General features: G+C 51.3%; 1 protein-coding gene across 10 annotated transcripts; it reads left to right on the plus strand.

The window, feature by feature from the left end:
• Window positions 1–356: 356 nt before the first annotated feature.
• ORAI2 (ORAI calcium release-activated calcium modulator 2) lies at window positions 357–15450 on the plus strand. Of its 10 annotated transcripts, none has more exons than XR_007709064.1 (7): window positions 357–446; window positions 1086–1267; window positions 3458–3698; window positions 9147–9683; window positions 13369–14507; window positions 14712–15068; window positions 15186–15450. XR_007709064.1 is itself a non-coding variant. In XM_035559264.2 (6 exons), exons 4-6 carry the CDS (start codon window positions 3468–3470, stop codon window positions 13375–13377), a joined length of 777 nt encoding a protein of 258 aa, XP_035415157.1. In that variant the 5' UTR covers window positions 399–446; window positions 1134–1267; window positions 2547–2584; window positions 3458–3467; the 3' UTR covers window positions 13378–15450. The 10 variants fall into 10 exon arrangements, 6 of the variants coding, with proteins under 6 accessions (XP_035415155.1, XP_035415153.1, XP_050570788.1 ...); XR_007709066.1 differs by having other exon boundaries at window positions 358–446; window positions 1134–1267; XR_004780608.2 differs by having other exon boundaries at window positions 14712–15450.
• Window positions 15451–15485: the final 35 nt, after the last annotated feature.

Genomic DNA, 15485 nt, shown 5'->3' on the forward strand with positions numbered 1-15485 from the left:
GCGTCCCGTGCACGGACGCGAGGACGGCTGCGACCACAGCGCAGTGACCGGCGGGGGCCGCGCCCGGCCCGCGGGGCTCGGGGCTCCCTCCCCGGCGGGGCCGCTGCGGGCAGCGCGGGGCCGGATCGGGACCGGGGGGCGGGGCTTCCACCGGAGGGGGGCGGGGCCATAGCAAAGCGGGCGGGGCTCCCGATGCGGCGGGCGGGGCTCCCGGCGAGGTGGGCGTGGCTGTGGCGGAGGGGGCGTGGCCACCGCGAGTTGGGCGTGGCCTCCCGCCGGCCCCGCCCCCCCACCCCATCTCCGCGCCCAATCAGGCGCGGGTCACGTGCGGCGGGGCGGGGCGCCCTCCCGCCCCCTCCCATTTCCTGCGGGTCACGTGGCGGGGGCCCCGGCGTTGCCTTGGCAGCGCGGCGGCGGCGGCTCCGCTCCGCTCCCGGGGCTCCGCGGTGAGCTGGGGCGGGCTGCGGGGGGGGGGTGCGGCCTCACCGGGGAGGCCCGGGGCTGGGCGAGGAGCCGGGGGGTGCAGGGGGGCCCCGTTCTCACCGGGGGTTACCTGGGGGGCACCGGGGGGTTACCGGGGCTCGGCCCGGGCTGCTCGGCTGAGGCCTCCGGGGGGGGGGGTCCCGGGCACCGGGGGGTGCTCAGCAGTCCCGGGTGCTGATGGCATGGGGGGGGGGAGGTGCCGGTAAAGTGGCCCCAGCCGCCACGGCCGCGAGGTATTTCCGCGATGGCTCTGCCCCCGGTGGGGCAGGGGCACGGTATCTCCCCGGTAACTCACCCCCCGCGCAGGTAACTGAGGCAGGAGCGCGGTATTTCCTGGTAACTGTCCCCCAGCCCAGGTAACTGGGGCAGGAGTCTGATAACTCGCCCCCCGTGCAGCTAACCGAGGCAGGAGCGCGATATTTCCCCAATAACTCTCCTCCCGTGCGGCTAACTGGGGCAGGAGCACGATATTTCCCTGATAACCCCCCCTCCCCATCCAGTTAACTGAGCCAGGAGCACGATATGCCCACGATAACTCTCCCCCCGTCTAGCCAACTGAGGCACGAGCGTGATATTTCCGCGATAACTCTTCCCCCATCCAGCCAAACGAGGCAGGAGCGTGTTTCCTGATAACTCCCCCCCCCGTGCAGCTACGCGGCTGGGCAGTGCCACCAGAATAAAAGCCCACGGAGGTGAAGGTGCTGTGAGGAGGTGAAGGTGCTGCGCGTGGAGCTGCTCTCCTCGGGTCTCGCCACCCGGCCCCTCCATGCCCGCGGCCACCAAGGTGAGTCCGCAGCCCTGGTGCTGCCCCCGTGGGCTCTGCTCACGCTGAGGGGTTTTGTTCCCGAGTTGTTTACTTACTTGGGAACAGCTCTTGAGCTGCTCCAGAGTCAAAAACCATCCTCGTGGTATTTCCAGTTTGTTTTTCTAAGGGAAGACGGGGATGTGATTGGGTGCTCGCGCTCTCCCTCTGTAACCTCTGGATTTTTTTTTTTCTTTTTAATGGAATTTGTCCTGGGTTGAAGTTTCCAACGTACTAAATTCCTGTGCATTTCGTGGAAAATCAGCGTCAGGGTAGAGGCCGTCAGTGTCCCAGCTAGAGGCAAAGCCAACAAACTCGCCCCGCGTTATACGTTGCAGAATTCACACAGGATGTCATCACAGGAAACAGCTTCATACTTCTGCTGCTCGCAGGATGTTTCTGCTCGTCCCAGGGGGCTGGGGGAGAGGGGGTTTTCTGCCATAAGTAGGTGATTCTTGTCCTTTCTGGAAAGGGGCCAGGCAGGGAGGTTTCTCTCTGTTAGTATGTTCCGCGAGTTCCTTTGCTTTTTTTCTGTTCTATAATTTGAAAGCTCTTTGCTCCTGAGCTTTTGAAGAGCCATCGAGGACTCCTCTGGGGCTATAATTCTGGCCTTGTCAAAAAGAGCAGTCTTGTGCTTTTGCTGCCATCCTTACGATGTCTGAGGAGCTGAAATCCGAAGGTTCACAGAAATGCAACTCTCTACGGAGACGGACAATCTTACGTCTTGCAGTGCTTTGTGTTCTGCTGCAGCCTAATCTTGGTTACTGTGCCTGGGACAGCTTTGTTCCTTTCCAGTCATGCCATTCAGAGCTGTGGGCAATTGGTGCCCTCTTATCTTTGCTGCTTCCTCAAATCTCGCAGCAAACATTGATTTATTAGCTGTCTCCATATGGCCCTCGTTTGCTGAGAGCTGGGTGGAGCAGGGGGGATGCGGGCAGGGCTGGGGCTCCTCTCAGGCACGCAGCAAGGTGCTTGTGACCTAGAGGTGTGGTGCTGAGGCTAATTAGTGCCATGCCGTGTGTGATTCTGGGCACCCATCTCCTCCTTCCAGGAGCTGGTAAGTATTTATAGCCAGCAGGGTCTCACGTGCTGTGACTCGGTGTTGCTATCTGCCACCGTGGTCACGGCAGACCCCAGGGTGTGAGGATTAATCAGAGGATCGGGTTTTCCGTTCTTCAGACGACTGAGTTAGCTGCTTTCAGATGTTTGTTGGAGCTGAGAAGTCCTTGCCCAAAACATAAAGTCTGTTTCATATCCGCAGATGATGCGGAGATAGTGAGCCAGTCGGCAGCAGCGTGGGTAAGTTGTGGTGTGAGGAGGGGATTGCTGGGACCTAGCGCTTGTTTCTGCTGCCAGCTGTGGCGTTAGCCACCTGAACAGCATTGCTGGCCCTTTACTTATCTCAGTGTAATCTCTGGAATCTGAAGACGCTCATACCACTTGGAAAGCAGCCCACTTTTCTTCCTGGAGTTGCCTTTTCCTCTCCGTATGCTGAGAGCTACCAGTGGAAGTAAGGGAATAGGATTCTAGGCCAGATGTGGATGATAAGCGGAGTGTGAATAGTTTTGGAAATTGAACTTTCCACTGCAGGAGCTTGGGAGAATCAATTGTTAACCACGCACAGCGTTCAGGCCTATGCCTATTTCCTGTCTTGTGCCCGTGTGAACTGAGCAGTGGTTTAACGGGAAAACCTGATTTCCAAAGAAAAAGCAAAAAGTGAGTCCCTGGACAGCTGGAGTTACCTTGGTACTCCAACAAGATTCACTTGGAGATGGTGCATGATGCAGTGGGAAACTAAATTGTCAGATTACAGCGAAATGATAAGATGGGGAACCTGTTTCCAAAGTGTTATGTAAAACAAATTACCGAGGAGGAATTAAAGGGGAAAGTTGAGATGCCAGCTTTGAAATAAAAAGTTGGGCGCTGTGCAACCTTCCTGACCCCCTGCTGGAGCAGTTCCCAAGCTTACTTGTGCAGTCTTGCCTGGTTCTCATGGTCACTTTTAGCATACAGATGGTCATTTTCCTGTGTGGCGCATTGTAAGTGCGATACAGTTTGCTCCATCATATGTCTACTGACCGAGGATAGCCGTGTTTAAACAGCTTTTGCAGTGGCTGATGCTTGTCCTTTCTCTGCTGCCTCCTTTTGAACGTGACTTTTGTTTCCGCTCAGCACTTCTCTCATGATGAGTTCTGAATTAAACGTTCCGGTGGACCCTTCCACTCCCGCTTGCTGCTCTGAACCTGGCACCAAAGGCATGGATTATCGGGACTGGGTGCGCCGCAGCTACCTGGAGCTGGTGACATCGAACCACCACTCCGTCCAGGCCCTGTCGTGGAGGAAGCTGTACCTGAGCCGAGCCAAGCTGAAAGCTTCCAGCAGAACCTCTGCGCTGCTCTCTGGATTTGCGATGGTACGTTTGTTTTGTGGGCACGCTTTTCAGATCGTGGAAGTTGTGGTTCTGTAAAATCCCCCGTTAATCGGCGGTGGTTTCTCCCTGCCAAGAAGCAGGACGTGCTGTTGTTCTCTGAGGAGCAGGAGGCATCTGCCTGTGGGCTTCTGTTTGGCTGTTGAAAAGTTTGAGGCTGGCTCTCTCGAGGCAGCGTGCATACGTGAGCTGCCTAATGATCCACCCACGCACTCCCAAACCAGACCTTTAAAGAAAATGGTCCCCTTCCTGCAGACCATCCTGAGCGTTGCCCTGGTGCTGCTGAGCAGCACGGGAGCTGGGCTCTCTGTTGGCCTCAAGGCCAGGCACCGTTGGCTGCCTTCACGTGAGGTTGCGCCTGGTCTGGTTCTGGAGCTCCTCGGCCCCGGTGGTCCTCAGCGTTATCTTATTTTCTGTATGTGCTTTTTTCAGGTCACGGTGCCTAAAATAAGGCTGGGTCACAGCCTGCCAGGGAGGAATTTGCATAGCGTGAACAGAGAGATCGTGTTGTGAGAGGCCCCGCAGCCTCCGGCGCGGCGTCAGAGGGCTGTGCAGCCTGCAGGGAGCCAAACCCGGTGTATTTTTGTCAGCGCTGTCTATCGGGAATAATCCCCAGTCCTTTCTTTGCTCTGTGCGGCGCTTGGGTGTTATCTGGAAGCTATTTGCATAGGTCAAAACCGTGTCGGGGAGCGTACAAATAACACAGAGACAGTCTGGTGTTCGGGACTGAGCCGTGGGATTAGCAGAGCGCTGTCACGCTGCGATGCCAGCAGCCTCTTTACCTCCCCTCGGGTTCTTCCTTAGCAGCAGTGCGGGCTGAAGCCTGCTCTGGGGAGGCTTTCTGCTCAGGAAACGGGCTCGCTGCTGAGGTCTGCGCGCTGAGCGCGCCCACGCAGAGGGCAGCGCGTGGGAGAGCGGGACGTGAAGATGCTACAGCCTGCGGCGCGCGAGCTGCAGGGGGGCAGGCAGGTTTTGGGTAGCTGGGTTTGTTTGTTTGTTTGCTTTAAGCTGCTCCCACGCCTGCTTTTCCACCCCCGGAGCATTGCAATGGTGAGTTCCCTTTTGGATGACGCAGTCGGTCACCCAAAGCAAAGTTGGAGGAGCGTGAGCAGAGAGATAAGTGGGGGCAGCCTGCAGGGCAGGGGCGCTCGGTTGCTTTGCGGTCCCTCTCTCCTCACCGTGTGTACGTGATGCTCGTAAAAGCTTCCTGTGCAGCCTGTGCTGGTTTGTAACCAGGCGTGCGTGCTGAAATGGCAGGAGGTGCCTCCCCGTCCTGAGACAGCTGGGTTCTCCCATCGGTCTCTTTTCACTGAAGCTTTCTTACTCTTAAAAAGCAGTTTGTGTGCTGGCCCCCCATGCCTTGAGGTTCCTGGAGTAGTGCAGTAGCCGTTCGTGACTGTGCCCTTTAACGTGAGCACTAAATTGGTGTTTTGTAGCTTTGTGAACCCTGATGCATCGCGGCTCGGCTGCACGAGCAGATGGCTCTGCCTGGATGCCGGTGTCGCCAGGACCCCGCAGGGGCTTGGAGCGCCGCTCCGCAGGGCTGGGCTGTGTCTGAAAACAGAGAGCTGCTGGAAGGGCTCAGCAAACACACACGGTTAACCGTTTGGCTTCTATTTATGAGGCACTTAGCCACCTGCTAAGGTTATCTCGTTTACTTCGTGTTTCCAGATCAGTTTTTAGAGGAGTCTCGTGCCGTGGTGGGCATGCCAGAGCTGGTGCCCGGGAGTGCTGTCTGCTGGGCACGTAGCAGCTTAAAAGCTAATTATCAAGTAGGTATAAGGATTGCGAATTCGAGACAGCCACTTTAACATAAGTAGATCCAAAACTGGTGCTTTTCAGAAAACAAAACATTTTCTGGAAGGAATTCTCTTCTATTAGCAAGCTTTTCCCTAGCTGACTGCATCGGACCGTCCAGTGAAAGGTGACGTATCTGTTGCTGCCTCGTTATTTCTCTGTCTGTAATTTGCTAGGCATGTGCTATGTGGATGTTTAGACTCTAATAAGAGCATCTCTTTGGCTATGATGAAAGCAGCATAGTTATTTAGAGTGGAATAGTTTCCTTGAAGCCCTATGTGCACTTAACTATGTAAACAAATGTCACGGAGGCCTTGGCTATTGCTTTATTTACTTCCCTGTCAGCGTGTGTGATTCCAGCCAGTTCCATATTGGCTGGAAATTATTCCAAGCTGATGGGTATTTAATCAACAGGCGGTGGCTTTGATCCAGCTCCTTCTGGACAGGCTGCAGAATAATGCGAGCCTTCCTCGTTAGGCGATGCTATCTGCGGTATTTCTGGCAGGGAAGCGGGCAGGCCAGGAGGACGCAGGAGCCTCCCAGCGCCAGGTCTGGCTGGAGGGGGGGCCGTATGGCTGCCGGCATCGTCCCGGGGAGGCTGCAGGTGAAGGAGATTCGGAGGGAGCTTAGGAAATCTCCGTAATCGTTTTCCTGATGGAAATAAGAGCTGTTGCTGCTAGCCGGTCTTCTCAATGCTTGTCCAGTTGCTCCAGGATATGTATTTGATTTAGGAAAGGGGGAAAAAATCCAACAGATTGACCGGAGCGATTGTTTTTACAGGCTGCCAAACCATCTGTGTGAATGTAGCGTGTGTTATGTGAAGCCATTTGTCATCCTCTCGCCTGGTATTATCTGTGCTGGACCAAATTTCTCAAGATGAGCATCTTCTTTATGGGCAATCTGGACTACGGTGATCTTGAAGGAAAAAACCCACACAATTGCATGTAATTTAACCACCGTCTAACTTAAAAACGTTCCCAGCACATGCTTCTTCAGCGAACCTGTGAGCCTGGAGTTCAGCAGGGCAATCCTCAGGCTTAAAATTAAGCCTGCGCTGAAACAAGCGGCTGCTCAGCGCGGTGCTCGGCGCCTTGCAAAGTCAAGCCCTCGATACCTTGCCCGCCGGGAAGAGGTTAGCATAAAAGGGGCTCTTGTCACAGAAGAGCGTAATTGTATCGAACATGACATATTAATAGTTTTACGGGCGAAGCAGCATACTTAATGATTTTTAAATGGGTTATGTCAGCTTGTCCTCCTTCTCTTATCCCGGTCAGACAATGACATGACAGTCTGTGTGGGGTAAGGTGATAAAGCTCACTCACCTTTCCCGTGCTCGTTCGGGTTAAATGATCTGTTTTTCTGCCTTGCTGCCCTCTCTGGATTGTTGATGTTTTCCTGTGAAATACCTCTTACTGAGCCATCAGTCAGTGTTAAAAATTCATCACGTTGCACAGCTGAAGCTAGCCCTAGGGAATAGGTTAGTCTGGGAGGAAACATCCAATTAGCTGAAAAGTGCTGCTCATGCGAAGGATAACAACTAGAAATTGATATGTTGACATCAGCCGGGCTTTCAGCTTTAATATAAAGCTATAAATTGAACATGCAGGTACAGTTCCTATTCAGCTCGCTGAATGCTGTGTCTCTGGGTATTACAGCACCCAATAATGAACAAAATACCTGCAGCTTTTCCTGGCTGACACGGGGTGACTGACGAGCGCGGCGCTGTGCAAGTGAATTGTACAGAGCCGTGCAGCAGAAGGTAAGTCTGATCCCAAATCAATGCATAGGGAACTGCAAAGGGGACGTATGCAAGGCAACGTGTGCGTTGTATTCAGATGGACCTTGCTTGCAGTAGATGGTGAAGCCAATTCTGCATTATTTTCCCCGCTATTTGACGAGATCTGCAGACAGGAGTCTTAAAATACCATGCCCACATTCATCACCAGAACAAACGGCTGGGAATATCCAAGAACTGTCACTATGTTTTTGGTGTCTCTAATACCACATACAGTTGGCGTAGGTATAAAATCCAGACGTGTAGAGGCTGGCTGTTTTCTACCCCAGACACGCGTGTTATTTCTTGGTGCTAACAGAGGCATTCAGGCTTGACCGTGATTCCCCTCCTTCAGACTGCTGATGGTTTCAAAGTAAACACAGGTGGGACAGCAGTTGTGCCAATGTAGTGCTGCTTCCACCCTCTTTAATCCTTCTCAGGGCTACCAAAAGTAGGAGTGTGAGTGTACCCTGATCTCAGTGCATAAATAACATTAATAACATCAAATTAACATTAATTAACAAGTAATGCCACAGTGAATGGTGCGGATCATCATACAGAGCCCGAAATGGCTGCTCATACAAAGTGTGGATAAAGCGGTGATGTCTGTTCTGCAAAATCCACCTACCCCCTGGAATCCAGCCGCTTGTGCCAACTTTCCCTCCCCATAGCGGCTCTGAGAGGCGCTGGCCTGGGGCAGGCATCCTAAATCAGCTTCTCCTTCCCCTAACACACACGGTGAGCTGTGGTGTGCTGGAGCAGCAGGCCGCCTGGGGTCACCAGAGGTTTTGCGGGCCGCACGAGCATCTGTGCAAGTCACTAAGTGATGCTGGAGAGTTATCGGAGGGCAATGTTGGGTATTCTCGTCCACTGGCCTGTAGCTTCCCTTGGCAAAAGGTTTCTGCAGCCCTGTCGGGGCTGACACCACGCAGCAATACACATGCTGGCTTGCTTCACAGACAGGTGAAGTATTTTAACAAATTGCTAAACCAGTTACAGACCCGTAGCAGGACTGCAGTTCTGGTGCCACAAGGGCGCTGCTCTCCTGCGTTTACTGTTTGTTAAACATCACTCGACTGAAGACGCAGTTGAGGTTCTTTTGAAATGACCAGCTTCAGAGACTTGCTGCGTGATGTGAGCCTGCTTTCCTGAAACGAGAGCCGAGCTGTTAACATGCCCGTACGCCTGTAGCTGTCCACCTCTGTTGAACGTATCAGTAAGTTATTAGACCCCAAGGGAGAAATTTGGGGATGTAAGTGACTTGTATCTAGGCATGTTTGTAATAAAAACGACCGCCGTGTTCTGAGAATAGAAGGCAGCTATTTTTACTATGGAGTAACTTAAACTATAAAGTAGCTTGCGCGCTTCCCTTGGGAGGTGGTGTAACCTTGCTGGCGGCTGGCCAGGCGGGCTGCTTGCTTTTTGCTTTTCACACCCGTGAAGCTGAAACTTCCTGCGCTGCAACCGCTAGCGGTGAGCGGAAGAAGAAAGTGTGGCGGGCGCGCGGGCTAGCAGGCTGTCAGCTGCCTCCGAGCTACGCTTCTGGTCTAATGGGTTCCTTCTGTTGTGTGTTCGGTTTGAGGCAGCTCGTATGGCTCACAGTTGCAAGGAGAGAGCTGTTATTTTGGAAAAGTGCAGCACGGAAATGTGTGCGTGAGCCTTGCAACAGGCCAAGCCGCAGACGGTGCGTGCATCATCACGGGGAACTGGGCTGAGCCATTTAGGCTGCTCTGAAAAGCTCTTGAGGGTGCACTTGACCTTACGTGGTCTTCCTGAATAAAGATGCTTTCCTGGATGAAGGCCTGGAAAAGAGAAAAACCAGCAGCTGTTGATGAGCAGTTTTTTCTTCCTTTCCCCCCCAGGTTGCCATGGTGGAGGTGCAGCTGGAGATGCAGTACAAGTACCCCCAGATGCTGCTGATCGCCTTCAGTGCCTGCACGACGGTGCTCGTGGCAGTCCATCTCTTCGCTCTTCTCATCAGCACCTGCATTCTGCCGAACGTGGAAGCAGTGAGCAACATCCACAACCTGAACTCCATCAGCGAATCCCCCCACGAGCGCATGCATCCCTACATCGAGCTGGCGTGGGGCTTCTCCACGGTTCTGGGAATCCTCCTTTTCCTCGCAGAAGTGGTGCTTCTGTGCTGGATAAAATTTCTGCCTGTGGACTCCATCCTGAAAAATGAAACCACCACCATCCAGAAGCCCAGCGGCCACGCGGGTTGGCAAGCAGCGCTGGTCTCCACCATCATCATGGTCCCCGTGGGGCTGATTTTTGTCGTCTTCACCATTCACTTCTACCGCTCCTTGGTGCGGCACAAAACGGAGCGCCACAACCGGGAGATCGAGGAGCTCCACAAACTGAAAGTGCAGTTAGACGGGCATGACAGAGGCATGCAGGTAGTGTGACAGAGGCTGAGAGCAAAATTCCCGTTCTGCTAGTTGGTGGGACACACCAGCGATGGATTGTCCTGAGGCTTAAATATGTAAATGCTAATTGCCTGCCGTATTTAGCTGTGGGTTCTAGTGCTGTTTCAGATGCTGGGGTCTCTGGTCCTACACACTTCTGTACTTAAGTAGACACTGCCGTGGAGTTCGAGGTCAAGTCTTGATCTACATTGGTACAAGTAGCCAAAAATCTGCTCTTTTTTTTCTTTTTTTTTTTTTTAACAAATGCAACATTCAGTTGTCAAAAGTAAAACTGCATCAGCTGTCCAAAAAGGCTGTGTGTGTGTGGAACCTGTCTTACGTGTCAGAACTCCCTGGCTGTCAGTGCAGCAGCAATTAATTGGCAGTTTATTTCTAGAGCTGTGCTGGTTAACGAGGGTATCTGCTTCCAACCTGAGGACCTCCAGGAAAGCACAATAGAAACCGAGTGTTCATCACCTCAGTTCTAAAGCAAGCGTTCCATAAGTACGTAACCAGGAAGAAACCAGCCTTAGCTTTTATGTTCTGTTCTTGCTATTCCTTACTATATTTTTATGTCTGGGGAGGTCGAATCCCTAATTGCAGGGGACTGAGGAGTTCTGTTGTAATTTCTTCAGCAGCGTCTGTCACTCTAGATTGAATGGATGCCAAGATCATGTGCTTTTTTTTCCAGTAAGAAACAAGAGTACCCAGGGAAGGCTTACAGGTGTTTTAGTTCTAACAAGGACGTTCTTAAAACAGAACAGTGACAGGGAATTTAATGAGACAAAATTTTGAAGGACTAGAAAAGCAAGTTTCAAGGAGGTAAAGAGTGACAGCGGGCTGTAGAAATCTGTCCCTGTGTTGTCTTCAGTTATGTACTGTTGCAATGTCTTTCTCCTGGCTTGCTGTAGAGAACAAGCCCCAGTCCTGCATTTTTCATCAGTGTTTGTCAGCAGTACGTTCACCTGTCCAAACGGAATGCCTTCTTCTCCCTCCACCAAAGCAGGCAGCTCCTCTGGGGGAACCTGGAGCTGCACAGGCGAGTCTGGAGCTGGATCCGGCAGGAGATCTGTGTGCCATTGAAGAGCTATCACGTTTCACTTGAGCTGACTCCTTTTCAGCAGCAGAAAAAAAGACACTTGCACGTCTGCTTTGCTTAGCAGGGGAAGCTTGTGAATACTATAGCATCCTTTTGGGGGAAAACTTCTGTAAAACTTGTTCTATGATTTGTGGTAACCTTGTGGAGAGAAGTGCTTTGCAATCATCAGCTCTTTGAAGGGCAAGTAAGGCTTTCTGGTACAGGGCTGCAAGAAGCATAAGCGCATTTTCTTAGCCCTGATCCTTTGCCGATTTCCTGCTCTGCACTCAAACATTGCAGTTAGGCTCCCAGGCTGTATAGGTTTCTGAAATTGTTACGGATGTTTGTAATGTTCTATTTATCTATGGTCCCTTATTCCACTGGGATTTGAGAAATCTGATGGCAGCATATTACATGTCAGCTGCCCAGAGTGGAGAGTACACACAAATCCCAGTGAGACTATCCCTGTATTTCTCTCTGACGAGGGCCTTGGGAACCCAACTCCAATTTCTCTTGTTTACATGCAAGTTTGAGCATTGCTGAACGAGTTGCTTAGCACTGTGTCTGTGCCTTTCATCTGTTGTTCTTGCCGCAGTTGGCATGTACCATATTGGCTGATGTGCAGCAAAGAAAATAGTTTGTGTGTGTGAAATGACTAGCCTGTACTTATGCACATATGCAAAAAATGAGGAGTGTCCTCCAGGAAGTGGGTGGTCATGAAATTCATACCATCTCCCCAGGAGCCTGCCCTCTCTTCCTCCTCTTCTTACCAAAATAAAAAATTAAAGGTTTACGGAACAAAATCAGAGTTGAGTTTTCTGCCAAGTATTACACGCGTAGGCTCTTCTACCAACAGAATTTCTATCGTGAGGCCAGAGCCAGGCCAGATAGGATGAATTTCTTATCTGAGCTTTGTGCTTTCCTTTAACGTCAGTAAGAATAGGGCTCTGTGTGCACTGTGGAGCCCACGGGGCTTGAAATTAGTTGTGGAGGGAAGTATCTTGCCATTTTTTTGTAGTAAAAAGTCATCAAATTTCACAGCATGTACGTGACGCTGTGACAGCAATGTGGCTCATTTGGAAACAGCCAAGTCGTCCGTTTCTTTGCAAATAAACTTCAGCAAATGGAGAAATGCAGCAGAGACTGTGCTTGGACTTCATAGAACAATTAGAGGCTTTGGTGGGACTAGGTTCAAAGTAGTCTCAAGGCAGTGAGCAGTGACTGGAGAGGGATCGCCTTACTCCAGCAGGGAGTCTGAGAGGGTTTCCCATGGGTGAATACGCTTAAATCAGCGTAATCGTGTGCTTGGCCAGCTCTGCTCCCAGCTTTGCTTTTTGTATCTCTTGTGGGAGTATTTTTGCTCCTTGGTGTCTGGGATCTCTCCAGGTAACCCATCACTTCGTGCTGCAGCCCCTCTCGTTCTTCCTTCCCAACAAGAGTGCTTTTTTCTCTTGCCTCTTCCTCTAACATTTGTACATGTTCACTGCTGTTGGGTCCAGACTTGTGTTGCAGTAAGTTCACCCGTGGTATCAGCAAGCAACAGAAACTTAATCCACGAAGGAGTGGGGACGCTGTACTTGTCCAGACAGGAGTTTGCTATGATGCCAGAAAATCCTCCTTGCTCCTGCTGATATCCCTGTGGTTGGCAGCAGGATTCCCAGCAGTTAAGCATGGGGATGCCTTTCTTTTGGCAGCACCACGTCTTGTCTCGTGTCTGCTGCCAGTGCCTGGCCTCGGGCACCTTGACCCTTGTGTCCCTGTGGTTCCTGGGGCATCTGTTGCTTTTGGGGTCTTCCAGCCTTGGATCAGCTCCATGCCCTGGGAGGGTGATTTTGTTCGGGCGAGACAGGTGTGGGTTCCTCTCTCCTCTCCTCAGCAGGGGTCAGGACTGGGCACGAGTGCAGGAAGGAGCTGGGGATGCCCGGGGCAGAGCCGGGTTCGTCCTTTGGCTGGGGTTGGTGGCAGCTCCTGCCCCCTGAGCTCCCTGTGTTTCACACTGCTCCCAGCCTGTCCCTTGTTGTGGTGGGCAGCAGGAGGCCTCGTCACCACAGGGGATGAGGCTGATGTTAGATCTTATCGCCTGGGCATGATCTGCGTGACGATGGAGGTGATACTGCAGGAGAGGCCTGGGGTGGAATGGAGGTGATACTGCAGGAGAGGCCTGGGGTGGAGCACGCCGCGGTAAGCACTCAAGTACCTGGAAGTGTTTGTAGAGGGCTGGTGGTGCGGGTGCAGCAGGGGACTGTCCCCGGTGTTCCTGATGCCAGGAGAGCGAGGGCAGCTTGCCGTGGGGCCAGTGGTGGCTGGGGTGTGGACTCTGCCTGGGGATCGGGGTGCCTGGCCAGCTGCAGGACTGGCTGCTCACACTACGTGCTCTCCTCTTGCCTTTCCATGGCTTTACGTGGGATTTCGCCCTGTCCCTCCTCTTCTTTCCCTTCCATAAACAAACAGAAAGCCTTCAGGATTCCCTCCTTTCATAGCTTCGTTATCTTCCAACTCGTGCAGCTTCCTCAATAACCTCCCCCAGAGCTGCAACCTCAAATCCGCATCCCAGCACAAATGGGTCAGCATGCTTATTTTCTGATTATCTTCTCACAGGGTGTTTGAAAGTGGTGCAGAAGAGACCAGAAAATGGCTCCGGTGATTACTTACTGGCTGAATTTAGAAAAGTTCCTGTGAGCGCCCATGCGTGTGATTCGGAGCTTTCCTCAACCACGATGAGCGCAATGGTGACTCAGTTAAGTGCTTGGAGAGAGCAAACCTCTGTCTTTCTGTTGGCCTATTCTTGTTTTATCTCTGCATGAGCGCTATTTAATATAGAACAACGCACGTATCTCAGTTATCGGTAGTGAGTGAAACTGGATAAACATGCTAAGTTTTACGCTACTTGCTGATTTCAGACTGATTTTTTTATTCGAAAGACAGCTGAAGTCCTCCAGCATCCTCTTTGGGTTAATCTGTGCTTTACTTTTTTTTTTTTTTTAAAGCTTGCACAGATATTACCTATCTTCTTTTAAAATACATAAGTAGATATCAAATTGATGCACTTGTTTTTAATGAGGGCCTGGTTCCTGGTATGTGTTTTACAAGTGCTAATCTTGGTTAAGAAGATAAACAGCTGTGATAGCAGTTCCTATAACATGAAGAGTGTTAAAGTTTGTCTTATGTTAATGACACTAGCACAGTGGACAAAACTATTTTTAACGGATGATTAAGATTAAAACCTCTTCATACTCTTCTTAGACTTCTGTGATACTTGATAATCTAAATCAATCGTTAATGTTCTACAATGCTGTAGTTCTGGCTTTTTTAGGAGAGAATATGCATAAGGTTTTAGAAAGTAATACAGAGCCAATGAGATTGTGATTGCTTTATGATCTCTCTGAGATGATGCCCAAGAGACAATTTAACGGGTGAAAAATGTTGAAAGATAGACATAGCAATGACTGAGGAGAGACTACGTTAAGTGTTGGGCTTCAGAAACCATCTAGACAAAGCCCTCGGTTTTTGGCTCAGAAGATAATTATGTGCAGGTTTTAAACTTAAGATATCAAGTAGGCAGAGCTGGAACTTTCTAGCAAGAACGGCAGCTTTCCGTGTAGTTTGAACAAGGCAGAAAAACTCAGCTAACAAATGCAGAGCACAAAATGAACTAATGTTGTTTATCTTTTCATTGTGGCACACTGATTCATCAGAAGCTATCATCTGCTTTCATTGCTGGCAGAATGAAACAGCAGGTACGTGTAGACAAAGTATTTTAACAGGCTGGGAGCACAATAGAAATGTGAAAGCGAGCGTTGGAAATAAGAGCCAAACGTTAATGGAAATAGTTGATTGTCGTGTTTTGCCATGAGAAGAGCAGATTGATGTGGAGGCTCGGCACTGAAAGGTGGTAGGGTGGTGGCAGGATGTGGTCTCAAAGCTTGTTCTTCCTCCAAAAGGCTGCCCTGGGTTTCCTTGTGGCTTTGTGCCGAGGTCCAGCAGGCTGCCAGCTGTGTCCTCCTGCTTGGCTGAATGTTCTCTGACCCGATGGCAGTGATGCCCTGAGGCTGGGACACTGTGGCTCTGGCCGGGGGACAGCACGCTGTGAAGCCCATCGGCACAAGCAGCAAAGGACTGATCGCCCCAGCCTGCCACAAAAAGGTTAGGAACCGTGATTTTGAGATTTATTTATTCTGGTGGAGCTTGGCTGCCTGTTGCACAACTGTCTCCTTGCAGTGACAGCCTTCTGTCAGAGAGGGCATGCTGGAACTGCTGCTGGAGAGCCTAGGTGATGCTGTCAGCAGGTCTGGACGGAGGTTTGTGGCTCAGGGCAGCCCATGGGAGTGGCGCTCACTGATCCCTCCTGCAATTATTCTGTAGCCCTGTCCACGACTGTTTAAATACTGGGCTAAACTGAAACTCTCTCATTGCAGCGGTGAAGCAGCATAGATGTAACTGTTAAAAACATCCTGATTCACCAAACTGAATTCAAGTAAAATAGTTTTGTTGGGCTGAAGAGCTGCCTTCTCTGCAATGCCTGCAGCAGAGGGCAGAGTCCACAGTGAGAATGCGTTGCTGGTACATTAAGAACCTGTGCATTGTGCCATGGAAGTACTTCTAAGACAGGATATGTCTGTACAGGAACGCTGAAATCCCATGTAATAAACCTGTCCCTCTTTTTCTTACCGGACAAAACCAGACAGCATTGCAAAGTGTCATTTTATTGCTGTAGG

The sequence above is a fragment of the Cygnus atratus genome, chromosome 20, assembly GCF_013377495.2.
Source record: "Cygnus atratus isolate AKBS03 ecotype Queensland, Australia chromosome 20, CAtr_DNAZoo_HiC_assembly, whole genome shotgun sequence".
Lineage (NCBI taxonomy): Eukaryota > Metazoa > Chordata > Aves > Anseriformes > Anatidae > Cygnus > Cygnus atratus.